This window comes from Vicugna pacos, chromosome 16, assembly GCF_048564905.1.
Source record: "Vicugna pacos chromosome 16, VicPac4, whole genome shotgun sequence".
In the NCBI taxonomy this organism is placed as follows: Eukaryota; Metazoa; Chordata; class Mammalia; order Artiodactyla; family Camelidae; genus Vicugna; species Vicugna pacos.
This window is the reverse complement of record NC_133002.1, coordinates 8889794-8903650: the sequence shown is the minus strand read 5'-3', so window position 1 is coordinate 8903650 and position 13857 is coordinate 8889794. Positions and strand designations below refer to the sequence as shown.

At 37.5% G+C, this 13857-nt stretch overlaps 1 protein-coding gene across 9 annotated transcripts in view; it reads right to left on the bottom strand.

Moving 5' to 3' along the window:
* LOC116279648 (leucine-rich repeat-containing protein 37B-like) overlaps positions 1-13857 on the bottom strand; it is a 42521-nt gene that overhangs the window by 12723 nt on the left and 15941 nt on the right. For 2 of the 9 annotated variants that reach the window (XM_072940565.1, XM_072940564.1), the window contains exons 5-11: positions 13424-13495; positions 10494-10565; positions 9828-9908; positions 5744-5815; positions 5125-5199; positions 2326-2444; positions 237-388 (exon numbers count right to left, since the gene is read on the bottom strand). In XM_072940565.1, the coding sequence (XP_072796666.1) occupies positions 237-388; positions 2326-2444; positions 5125-5199; positions 5744-5815; positions 9828-9908; positions 10494-10565; positions 13424-13495 (643 nt within the window). The remainder of the gene's footprint in view (positions 1-236; positions 389-2325; positions 2445-5124; positions 5200-5743; positions 5816-9827; positions 9909-10493; positions 10566-13423; positions 13496-13857) is intronic. The other 7 variants (XM_072940566.1, XM_072940568.1, XM_072940567.1 and 4 more) reach the window with 7 other exon arrangements.

The following is a 13857-nucleotide window of genomic DNA, read 5'->3' as shown; positions in this document are numbered from 1 at the left end:
ATCTCTTCAGTTTATTTTTATAAGGTGAATTGTTGGATTCAGGTTTAACAGAATGAACAGTTCCTTGTGTTTTTTATCAAATAACCCAGGGGCTTATCTCTATCTTGTACATTTGAAAAAAGAAGTTTAATGAATGGTAAAAATGCTGTTTCTAAATCCTCTAGATTTCCCTCTGAGAAACAAGGCAGTACGTAATTTAGTGCACTGATAACATCACTTTTGTCAGTAAAATCTACTTGTTTATTCATGAAGGCTGACAGGCTGACACCACGTCTGTCCGAGGACGCTTTCTCTGGCTCAATAATGAGCTCAGTGCTGATGCTCTTATTCCGGGCTCGTAACACCTTCATGAATGATCCTTCTACGTTCCCTACAGCTGCTTCTTCACCTGTCAAAAAAGAAGTCTTTTTGATAACTGAAGGCTGATGGACAGTTTTTTGCCAGTCCACAGCCACATATCCCAGTCAAATAAATTAGAAATCAGCAAATGTCTGGGTGCCACTTAGAGAGGGGAAAAGAAACCTCACAACAGAAGGTGAAAAAGATATATTTTGAAAAAGTGGCTATCTACTCAGAAAATTCCATGGTGTGAAATAGAGTGACAGTGTTTAGGATTAGTCCACTGGTTTCCAGGGGCCAACTGCCTGGTACTCAAGAGAAGTCAAGGCTGGCTGAAGGACAGCTGTCCCCCACTCAGCAGGACGCTCTGCAGACCCACTGTAACTCCTCACTTCATATACACTGCCCCGTCCTGCCTTAGACGCAGAAGAGTGCGAGGCTTCCGCTCTCCGCCTCCTCAGTGTGCTCGTGTCCTGCTCCCATCACAGGTGATCATGACAACACCCGCTAAAAGGTCCTCATCTGGATGTGACCTTTTCCAACTACCACCAGTTCCTCTCCTTGGTCCCTGCTCCCCTAGATCCCAGCCCCTATAACAGAAGGCTCTACATAGAGAGAAACACCATGTCCACCCTGGCTCTCTGCTAACACTTGGGCAGGGATCTGGGGTGCAGGTTAAGAGATTTGCCAGGCTTTATGCTAATGTGGAATGTTCAACAGATCAGTGGAATAATACTTGAAGTCCTAAAACGCAGATGGGAAAAAGCAACTGTTGTCAGATGCCTACTTTGCTTTCATTTCATTTCACTCCTAGTATATCCAGCTTTACCTGGGGACCCATCAAAACTTCTGACTGTGTGAAGGTCATGTGTACCCCTGTGCAGCTGGGTCTCTCTTCCAGAAGGATTAAAAGTACTTTTGGTGGTGGTGGTGGTTAGGGTCAGAGGAGGAGGTGAGGGTCAGAGGAAAAGGTGAAGGGTCATGAGAAAGGAGGAACAAGAGCTCACAGACAGCCCAAAACTGAGGACAGTAGATCAAGGCACTAGGCCACAGCACCTAACACCTCTGATCTTGCTTTTGCTCACCCATAAAAGGAAATTAAAAATGCCTGTTCTGCCCATTTCTGGGGAGAAGGGAGTAATATAATTGGTAAAAAAAAAAAAAAAAGAGGAAAGAAAGAAAGAAAAGAAAAGAAAAAGCTTGGAAAATAAGCAACATTTTTATGTCAGTAGCAAAATGTTATTATTTATGATGTGCTCCAGCTCATCGATAGGGACCAGTATTCAAGCTGTCTGGGCATGAAAGCACATTTTGGAAGTCATCAAGTTAAGTGCCAGTAAGTCTAATGTATAGAAAAATCCTTGAAAGCACGTGAGTGTTTTGTGGATAGAAATGATTGAGATTCAGAGCAAGCTCAGAGCTGGACAGTCAAAGAATAAAAGAGCCATCCCATCCACTGGAAGCGCTAGGTAGCAGCTTCTGGTTATGGAGCCAGAAACTCTCAGGCTCCAAATAAAACATAAAACACCACCACTTGTATTCTTTTATAAAACTGCAAAAACAAAATGAACAAAAATATACTTATGCCTGCCCTATAAGACAAGTGGAACTTGAGACCTAATGAATATTAAATCAGTTTACAAACTGTGATGCACTGTAGGAAAAAGTTCTCATTTAGGGGTAAGGCATCAAGCAGAGTGCACAGTATAAAATATGTGGCCATGAATGTTAATTCCCTTCCCGCTTTCATGGCTTTCTCTTGTTCCTCTATGTATGTGGATCAGTTACGTTAAGCTAACAATGTAACTGAGGTATTATGAACTTAATAATGTAATTGAGAATCTGACTTTTAGCAAGGGAGTAGTTCTTAGAAATTTAGGGAGTTGAAACTCGAAATGAATGAATAAAAATAATTCAATTACATCATTAGTTTAAAAGTTTTATCATTTAAATTTAAAAATTTCTTATCAAGCAATTCAGACTCACCACAACGTATGGTGCTTGCCAGGCAGTCACTGTCACAGTGCAGCTTGACTGTCTTGCAGACAACTTCAATAGTATTTTTCAATTGGCAGAGGCAGCAGGTCCTATGGCTAGGTAAGATCCTATAAATGGAAACAGGGTTAAATTAGTGGTAAAGGAGTGACTTGAGTAGGGAGGCAGGCCAAGGCCACCACAGGGCAGTGAAGAAAGGACTTCTTGGGGCACATGGCCTAGAGAATTGGATAGGGACCAGTTGGCCAATTGCTGCTCTTAACTGTTGTAAAAAAATGCAGAGGAGTACAGAAGTGACCAAAAGAAGGGTAAGGATGACAGTGGGTGTCGGTGAGATTAGAAAAAAGGTGAAAGGGATTAGAATTGGGTGACACTGATCTGTAGTTTAATTCAGAAGTATCTCCTCCCAACCCAAAAGTTTCACTTTGGGTTGAGAGTGCACAGGAAGAGGGTAGACTTCTAAGAAGAGTCTGAGTAAGTCCCCAACTTCTGGAGTCCCTTTCTCAATTCCTAGTTGTGAGTAGGAAATATATTAGAAATTACTCTGGTCATCAAGACAACATGATATTGGTACAAAAACAGACATATAGACCAATGGAACAGAATAGAGAGCTCAGAAATGAACCCACAAACTTTTGATCAACTCATCTTCGACAAAGGAGGCAAGAATATACAATGGAATAAAGACAGTCTCTTCAGCAAATGATGTTGGGAAAACTGGACAGCAGCATGTAAAACAATGAAGCTAGAACACTCCCTTACACCATACACAAAAATAAACTCAAAATGGATCAAAGACTTAAACATAAGACAAGATACAATAAACCTCCTAGAGGAAAACATAGGCAGAACATTATCTGACTGATATCTCAAAAATTTTCTCCTAGAAGAAATAAAAGCAAGAATAAACAAATGGGACCTAATGAAACTTTCAAGCTTCTGCACAGCAAAGGAAACCATAAGCAAAACAAAAAGACAACCTATGGAATGGGAGAAAATTTTTGCAAATGAAACCGACAAACGTTTGATCTCCAGAACATATAAGCAGCTCATACCACTTAATAAGAAACAACCAAACAACCCAATCCAAAGATGGGCTAAAGACCTAAACAAGCAATTCTCCAAGGAAGACATACAGATGATCAATAAGCACATGAAAAAATGCTCAAGATCACTAATTATCAGAGAAATGCAAATCAAAACTACAATGAGGTATCACCTCACACCAGTCAGAATGGCCATCATTCAAAAATCCACAAATGACAAATGCTGGAGAGGCTGTGGAGAAAGGGGAACCCTCCTACACTGCTGGTGGGAATGCAGTTTGGTGCAGCCACTGTGGAAAACAGTATGGAGATTCCTCAAAAGACTAGGAATAGACTTACCATACGACCCAGGAATCCTGCTCCTGGGCTTATATCCAGAAGGAACCCTAATTCAGGATGACGCCTGCACCCCAATGTTCATAGCAGCACTATTTACAATAGCCAAGACATGGAAACAGCCTAAATGTCCATCAATGGATGACTGAATAAAGAAGATGTGGTATATTTATACAATGGAATACTATTCAGCCACAAAAAGCAACAACATAATGCCATTTGCAGCAACATGGATGTTCCTGGAGCATGTCATTCTAAGTGAAGTAAGCCAGAAAGAGAAAGAAAAATACCATATGAGATCGCTCATATGTGGAATCTAAAAACAAAACAAAACAAAACAAAACAAAACAGAAACAGACTCATAGACATAGAATACAAACTTGTGGTTGCCAAGGGGGTAGGGGGTAGGCAGGGACAGACTGGGACTTCAAAATGCATAATAGATAAACAAGGTTATACTGTATAGCACAGGGAAATATATACAAGGTCTTGTGGTAGCTCACAGCGAAAAAAAATGTGAAAATGAATATATATATATGTTCATGTATAACTGAAAAATTGTACTCTACAATGGAATTTGAGACAACATTGTAAAATGAGTATAACTCAATAAAAAATGTTTTAAAAAAGTTAAGGGGGGAGGGTATAGCTCAGTGGCAGAGCACATGCTTAGCATGCACAAGGTCCTGGGTTCAATCCCCAGTACCTCCATAAATAAATAAATCTAATTACCTCCCCTCTCTAAAAAATTAAAATTAAATATGCATTTAGCATAGGATGCAGCAATCCCATCCTTTGGTATTTTGTCTCAAAGAAATGAAAACATATACTCACACAGAATGAATGTTTACACATACATGTGTATTTTTAGCAGCTTTATTCTTAATAGCCAAAAAACTAGAGCCAATTCAAATGTTTATCAACTGATGAATGCATAAACAAACTGTATATCCACACAACTGGACTACTTACTACTCAGCAATAAAAAGAAATGAACTACTGACAGGTGCAACAACGTGGATGCATCTCCAAAGAGACTGGCTAAGTGAAAGAAGCCAAAACCAAAGGCCACATACCCTATGATTTAACTTATAAGACATTCTGGAAAAGGCAAAATTATAGGGACAGAAATCAGACTGGTGGTTGCCAGGGCTGGTGGTGGGAGGAGGGGACTGACTACAGAGGGGCACGAGGTGTCTTTTGGGGTTGGAGAACTTTTCTATATCTCAAACATGGGGGTGGCTATCTAAGTACATGTCCATCAAAATACAGTAATGTATATTTTAAAAGAGTGAATTTTATTAAGTGAAAATTAGGAAACATATACATCAATAAACCTGACTTAAGAAAATAAAAACAAACCTATAAAAAAATTAAGTGAAAACAAATGCAATAAAAATCAACTTACAGTTTTTCCAATTCAGGGGTCATAAACAGGATTCTTTCAAGTGTTGTAAGTGAGACGTGTGTTTTTCCCATGTCTCTGAAGTAAAAGCGCAAACAGGCATGATATAAACCCAAAGACAAAAATTCTACACTTATAAATAAAATGAATGTGATTATTTCAATTCAACTTCTAACTTGCCATAGACAGTAATTCCAGGTAGCTCATATTGAAGAAATTTACATTTATTTGCATCATTAAATTAATGACCTTGGTGCTGAAAAGTACAATCTTTTTTTATTTTTTAACTATTATCCTACCTCTCATTCTCACTTGCATCCAGCTCTCTTGATTACACTTTTTTTTTTAAACAATGTACACCTTATTCCTTTTTGCTTTCTGGGATAAATTATATTTTTACATGCTTCATCTCTATAAGTGTTCTTCAACACTGTTTTCTTCCCCTGCTGGTTGTCTTAGCTGTATACTTTCTTTCTTAATCCTTTTCTTTGCCAATAACTCTTACCTCAATAACTCAGTTAAAATTTAAATTTTGACTTTTTAGCCAAAACCCTCAATCTTTGATGAAAGTAAAAAGGAGCAGAAATCAACTCAAGAGCCATAAGACTGTTGAAATACTTACAAATATCTTAATGCTGGCAAATGTAAAAGATAAGGATCTTCAACTGTTTTCAAAGGATTATGACTGAGAATTCTGAAAAATGGAAGGGCATTAAAATTATCTACATTTTCAATAATGTCCATGAAAGTTTATATTCATTTTCTTGGTATGGAAGTTGAAGGTAAAAAAAAAATCATTTTCTGAATTTACCTATAAATCACCCATAGAATTCGTAAAGCACTCTTCACTTGGGAACTACCCAGGCATCTAGATGATAAAGTGGAGACAGAAAGAGAAAAAAATAGGGGGAAAAAGTGGATAGCAAAGAAAAAAATACACCAAAGAAATTTTAGGTCAAAAACCCTAGAAGGGACAATGCTGGTAGGAAGCCCCTCCTCTGTAAGAAATACTATTTCTAGTGTCCTCCATAATTCAAGGCATTTTTCTTTCATCTCTAGAAATTTTTTTAAATTACATGTTTTAAACTACCCAGTTAAAGACAAAAGTAGGACCAATGCCTTGGTTCTGGAGCTGAAGAAGAGAAAAATACAAGAGGAACCGGGGAGACCCGCACTCCCATTGCACACTCCCATATGTGTTCTTATATCACAGCCTTTGCTACCGTGTGTGGGGTCACCTGCTTTCTTGTCAGTCTCCTGGATTGTCAGCTCCATGAGAGCAGGGACTACACTTTATTGTCATTGTCATCTCTGTGCCTGACACAGTGCCTAATATTCACTATCTACTTAATAAATGTTTGTTGAATAAATAACATTTTGTTTATATATCAGCAAAGTGACAAATTCATTTTCTGGAACAATTTTTTATTCCAAAATGCTGGAATATATTTTCTTCTCAACTCTTTAAAACAAACAAGCAAAAGCAAAAAAAAAAATTTTATACCCAAAAAAACAGGAACAGGAAGAATGAAAAGAAAGTCTGCCTTTAAGTTAATTAACTCTACTCAAGAATCATTAGTGTACTTTTGCAGATTATAAACATAATCACAACTAACACCTTTTGGATTGCCAGGTATCTATGATCAGCAATTAATATTTAATCCTCACAGTAACCTTATGTGATAGGTATTATTATTATTACCACATTTTACAGATGAGGAAACCAAGGCACAGAGAAGTTATATAACTTGTCCTAAGTCATCAAGCTAGAAAGAAGCAGAGCTGGGATTTGAACTCAATTCTGACTCCAAAGCCTGTGTTTAACCTGTATTTAAAAAGGAGGGGGTGGAGTGTGTTTAAAATAATGATTACTTTAACCTTAATTTTGAGGGCACTAAATATAGAAATACCTTTTCAAATTTCATCTCCCCATCTGGGACAGCCTCTATGAGAATTACATTTTCTCATTTGTTTCTTTTCTTCAATTATCTCCCATGATTAAATATTTCATTAGCTTACGGTCATTGAGGCTTTAGAGATTTTATTTTATTTTTTAAGAGATTTTTAAACCATGTTGCAGGCTGATTAGTAAAAATGGTGGAGTAAGGACACCTGAAAATTCATCCCTCCATAAAACAACAACAAAAAAACTCACAAAAATTATCAGAATCAACTTTCTCACAACTCTGGAAATTTAACCAATGGGCTTGTAGCAATCTGGGAAGCAATTTATTTAAGAAAAACAAATTAATTTCTGTAAGAACAGTGAGACCTGTATTGCTTTAGCTTGCCCTAGATCTTTGCTCTAAATGCCAGTGGTAGCCTTGAAAACTAGCCCACATTCTAATAACCAAAAACTTCCCCAACTTGGGAAAAGAAACAGTCACCCATATCCAGGAGGTGCAGAGAGTTCTACACAGCATCAACCCAAAGAGGAACACACCAAGTCACACAGTAATCAAAGTGACAAAAATTAAGGATAAGGAGAAAATATTAAAATTAGCAGTACTAGTACCTCCTCTGAGAATGAATGAATGAATGAATGAATGAATAAATTACCTCCCACCACCAAAAGAAAACAAATTTTAAAATGATGCTTTATTAATTAATAGCTCTTGACTCATTTTTGAGGTGGACTTCAAATTCAAAATAGACTCTAGCACACCTCTCACTTGTTCACCTGGTGTTTGTCAATAACATAAGGTTTCATTCAAGAAACCATCTGAGTTATAATTACTTGAAACTCAGTGATGAATCAAGGTTTTGTGGGGCTTGAACCTCATCTACTTTGGAAAAATCCTATCTAATAAAAACTTGCAAAGTTATGAACACAAAAATTTCTAGGACCACTCCCAAGACCTTGGAAGGGTCCCATGCAAGTGGGGATCCCTGCAGCTTCAGCTTCATTTAATTCATGATACATCCACCTCAGCTGGAGCCCTTTTCAAGACTTATTTAATGCAGGGGAAAATATTTCAACCTATAACCACCTCAGTAATATCTCATTATAGGCAATGAAATGACAACTCGAGGGGTGGCACTTCTAGACTTTCTAGATTTGGCACAAAACTAAGGAGGAGACCAGCCCATGACACACACTTACTGTATCCTCACAATCTTTTGAAAGTAACTGTGAATGAATTTTAGGAAAACAGTATTGGTTAATTTCCAAAACCAGCTCTGATTCTTTCATTAACTTTTTCTGCCATTTAAGATGAACACAGAAGTTCAAGACGAACAGGTTGGTGCCTCTTCCATGACCATCTTTTCTAACTCACCACCCATTTTCTACTTGGTTGCCCCCCTACCTTGTTACCCTGCTGCAGAGATGCTAGCATGGCTCTCATAAGTTTTCCTATCAACTTTCTTCCAGTATGAAAGTTTCTTGGGGACAAAGTCTTTAGCCTATTCTTCTTTGTAAGCCCAGTACTCAGTGCAGTGCAGACACACAGTGTGTATGGCACTCAGTGAATGTTTTTGAATAAATTCATTAATTTTTATCAACTATGATTCCACAATTTTTTCCCCTGGGTCACCTACATAACTATAATGAAACTCAGATTCTTATAAGAGACTCTCTGTGTTATAAAGTGTTTAGAAAAGGTCACGAGTTTAATACATGGCACTGATGCTACTAAAACCTCTTTGTGGAGAGACCTAATGAGCCCACTCTCCGGTGCGCTGGCAAAAGAAAAACTGACCCTACGTTCTCTTTCCACAAGTTAGGCACCAGCAAACTAATGAAGGGGGGAGGGAGGCTGCCACTGGGGGGCATCTGCAGAACTGTTAATCCAGCTCCAGACACACCCTCGACACCTTCATTAGCCCAAAGTGTACTGTGGGAAGCTGGATTTCAGAACCACAAGACAAATAGAGTCTTTTCCAAAGCCTGATTTAGAGGAGGCTCTTCACCTTGAGTCTAAAATCCCCTTCAGGCCACTGAACTTACCCACCGTGATCTGCTTGTGACATGGAGAAACCACAGAATTTTCAAGATTATGAAAAACCCACACTTCTTATTAGTGGTAGTCAGCAAAGAAAGTATAGAGAATTAGGCTATAGAGATGTATTTTCTTTATATTTTTCACACTACAGCTTAGCAAAAACATCCATGCCTCAAAGGTTCCTATTGGCCACAGATAATTCACTTCAGACATGTATACTTTTTGAAAAATAATGTTTTGGATGGTTGGGGAGAGAGGTGCCCAGTGGTGGGTGTTCAGGAATTCTTTCTGCTTTACCATTTAAAAGAAGCTAATAGTTGAGGAAGCATCCATACCTATTGCTCCCTGAAGAATTTGGGGCTAAACTTAGTTCTTTGCAGCTCTGTGCTGCATACATTTTAAGCAGTTAGGAATTCTGCACATGAGGAGGAATTAAATTCAAAAGTGGAATTTCAAGTACCACTTGCATATTGGAGAAACAACAATGGGATTCCATTACAATGCTAATTTGTGTTTCTGCTGGGTGCCTTTTATTTTATTGTTCGTGCCAAATACCAGTATGAGGGAAAGCAAAGTGTTCCATATGTGAGTTAGACAAGTCTCTTGGCCTCTTTGTACCTTAGTTTTCCCATTAAAAAAAAAAATAAATGGATCTCAAGACATACTTTCTGGAATTCATAGTGAGCTCACACCCAGCTAACCAATTACCAATAACAAAAACACACAGCTTTTTTACTTTTATTCATCTTCTATTTCACTTACACCTTGTGTAAAATCTCCATTCTATGCCGTGCCCGGAACGTTCCAAATTTCAGGTCTATGATTAAATTGGAACTAAGGTTTCTACAAAAAAAAAAAAAGAAAGACACAAGCAAAAGAAGAAAAAATATTCTATCAGAGCATTATCCTTTAGCAGTAATTCCAATTTATATATGATGAAACATAACTTCATTATCCCTTCCATACACTAAAGAAATCTCACTGTGGAAAACAGCTGCTTATGATTAATATTTTCATGATTATATATATGGTGCATTAGATACAAAACAGTAAATCCTCAATAAATATTTGCGATAAATGATCCTTATTTCTCTAGCAAAGGGCAGTACTACTGACATTTTGGGCCGGACAACACTTTGTTGTGGGGGGCTGTCTAGTACCCTGTAGGGGGTTTAGCAGCATCTCTGGCCTCTGTCCACCAGATGGCAGCAGCATATCTATAGTTCCGATAACCCAAAATGTGTCCAGACATTGCCAAATGTCATTTGAGTGCAAATCTTTGCGAGAGACAAAAAGGATTAGCTACATAATTCTAGTAGCTTTCTACACTAAAATTTTAATGTTTCAAAATGAGTAGCAAATTAATTTTATAAAAAAATTAAGTTTTATAAAAATTCCAAACATAATGAAGTTATATTTGTAACTTACACAAACTTCAAAAAAGTTAGTTGTTCAAATGTACCGCTTTCAATAAATCGTATTTTATTGCAGGATAAATCTCTAGGAAAAGGGAAAGGAAAACTTTGCCTCAATTAGCTACTAGATATCTAATTAGTAGGGATAATTAGTAGAGGTTAGAATAATAATAACAAATAAGTAGCTTCTATAGAACCTCTAAACCTTATGAATTGTTATTTAAACCTTTCAGAGCCCCAAACCCTGCCCTCACCTACCTTAAAGAGTCTCACTATCATGATGTTCATAAATAAAATACACCTATATAGATCTTGATAGATTTTGGAGGTAATCTTTCCTCAGAGCAGAAGAATTCATTAGATAATCTTTTGTGGTCTCAACAAATTCTAGATTATAAACTCAAAGTTTTTACCTCCGTATATAATTATAATGTTTAATATGAAAAGGAATACTGTCCTATTTACACACCTCCCAGTTTAATTCTGTTTTTCTATGCAAATTCATTACCAGAAGAAATAAAAGATAGCCTTTCACACAACTTGAACTAATTCAGTGTTATACTAAAATATTGAAACACCCACTCTTGACTATAACTGGCTAACTTATTTCCACTGATTCTTAGTCTCTCCTTTCTCCTGGGTGGGTGTAACTGTCTTCTGACTGGTGTTTGCACCTCTAGTCTCTTCCTTTCTCAGCCATCCTGTACAGTCACCAGATTAACTCTCCAGAAGTGGTTCTCAAATACCAGCATCACTTGTGAACTTACTGAAGAAATACTCAGCTCTACTCTGGACCAACTGAATCAGCAACTGTGGGGCACAACTTGTGCTTTAACAAGCCCTCCAAGTGACTGATTCTGCTGCAGGCTCAAGTCTGTCTGAGAGCACTGTTGTGGGAACGGCGCAGCCTGGCGTGTTACCCTCGGTGTGGTCTTCAAAGCCCTAGATGACCTGGCTCTAATCTCCTACTCTTCCTACTTGTACTCTCCAGGTTCTCAAAGCATATTTCCTGTGTTTTGCCTCTCTCCTACCTTCTTTTTGCAAATCCATTCTTTCCAAGATGTCTGTCTGATAATATACAATGGTCCTTTAAGGTCCTGTTCAAACAGCGCTGCTCTACCATTTTCCCTGATCCAGTTTGAAGACTTTCTTTCCTCTTCCGAGCTCCAAAACCAACTTAGAGCTCTCATTGCCCCCTCCTCTTTCTTTTCTTACGAGGCTATTCTCGCAGCCCATTTCCTCTGAGTATAAACTCCTTAAATGTATGGACTAGACCTGCTCATGCACATTGTCTATCATGTTTAAAGCCAATGCGTTGACATAAAGCAAAGTCAGATAGTTTTAAAAATAAACAATTAGCTGGGGAGTGAACAGGAGGAAAATGACTGTTTTAGAAGAAACATAGGTCTATTACTTCACAGCTCCCTTTTCTATGCCTCTACAGACAGCACTTTGCCAGCCACTCAGTGCTTGTGCATTATGGTCTGAGCTTACGTTTATTTTCCCTGTGAGATCAGGAGTTGCAAGAAGGAACTCTGTCTTACCCATCTTTGTGCTTACAACAGTATGCACAGTGCTCAGCTTAATCTTTTTTACTGACTGGCATTTTTTAAAATGAGTGAGAATAACTTGTGCGAACATGAAATAATCAGCTAAGAAAGTATTTCATAGTAGAAGTAATTAAAAGCCTAATCCACTAAGCAATTATCTCATTTAATTTTCTCCAAACTGTGTTTCTAAGGTTTGGAGCCCAGATGACAGAGGAACCCAAAAAGACTAATACAAAAGTGGTTGCCCCTTAAGGCTTGGATGGTTTGATAGTTAAAAGGACTATTTTTAGGGTCATGTGAGGCTCTTTATACCCACTTCTCTTAGCCTTCTTTATTTGAAAGAAGAATCTCTTTGCTAAAGAGCATCATTAGTTATCTTAGTAAGGATTAATGACATACACAGCTCTGGATGCCACAGACAAAGGATAAAAACTGATCTTTTATAGCAGAGAACACAGTATCTCCTTATCTTTAAATAAACAAAAATACTATGCAAGCATTTCTTTCCTTGTATAACAAGGCTGAAGAGTTTTTTATTTTGTAACTTGTGAAGTTAAGGGCATTTCTAATATGCTTATTTCATGTAAATATTTATAACTATACCACCTTAACCATCATCTTAAACATTTTAAACATTGGTATCACAATTCCTGCATTGAATCCTTAATACCAGTCTGTTCTCTTGGTAACTTGATATGTTCTGGACAGCATTGTTTACATAACTCATCTGCTTAAATATTTAATATTTAAATGTTAATTTAGTTTAGATTTAAATTATGAGTTAATGGCATTCACATTAATGTAAGTGTTCTATATTTTCTTGTCCTGTAGGTGATAATTTGAGCTTAACTTTAATTCCTCTCATTCTACTAAACCACCTTTTTCACACCTTTTCTGTGAAGGCCACACAGTGAATACGTGAGGCTGTGCAGGCCACACACAGTCTCTGTCATGAATTTTCCTTTGTTTTGTCCTCTGTTTTTTCACTTATAGCCCTTTAAACATCATTCTTATCTTGTGTGCTGTATAATATGAATCATAGGCTGGATTTGATCCAAGGGCCATAAACTAAATATAAGTGGATGATGGTGTATGAACACTTACATAATAAGGTTCATACGGGTGTCTGTAATTGCTCAGACCTCATTACCACTTTTCCTCTACAACTAAAAGGTGTTTTTCTATCTATATTTTGTCTATACAAATTTAAAAATTAAAAATGAATAGGAGATTTTTGATGCTAGAGATAGGCTGGGGCCCTACAGATTTAGAGAATGATAGGATTTTATTGCTGGAAAAAATTGTAGAGATTATCTAATTTGAACCCCTTAACTACTTTATAGATAACAGAACTAAGGACTCATAAATAAATATGACTAACTAATTAACTTACAAATACTGGAGGTATGGCAAGCCTTGAAATGAATCCTTATGTAACTCAGTCAAAGAATTGTCTCTGAGAATTCTGAAAAATGAAAAGGTTATTTTTGGGTCAAAATGCAAAACAACTACAATTATTTACTACATAGGACTAACTCCTATGTGTAAGGGAAACGTGGGTAATGGTGCCATCTGAATACCCTAATTCTTATTTAATTTAGAGATGGTGATCGCTGCTTTGTTTTCATTTAATCATTTCTTCTCACGACTTTGTGTCCATCTCTCTCCTCACACACACACACACAGACTCGCACACCGCTATCCGCTCTTCCTCACCAGATCAGATCACACATTCTTGGTTAGAACCCAACTCTGGGCAGCACTAATGCTGCAGAGCTGCCATTCCTTCCTCTTTTCCCAAACCTTATCTGCAAGTCACAGACAGAA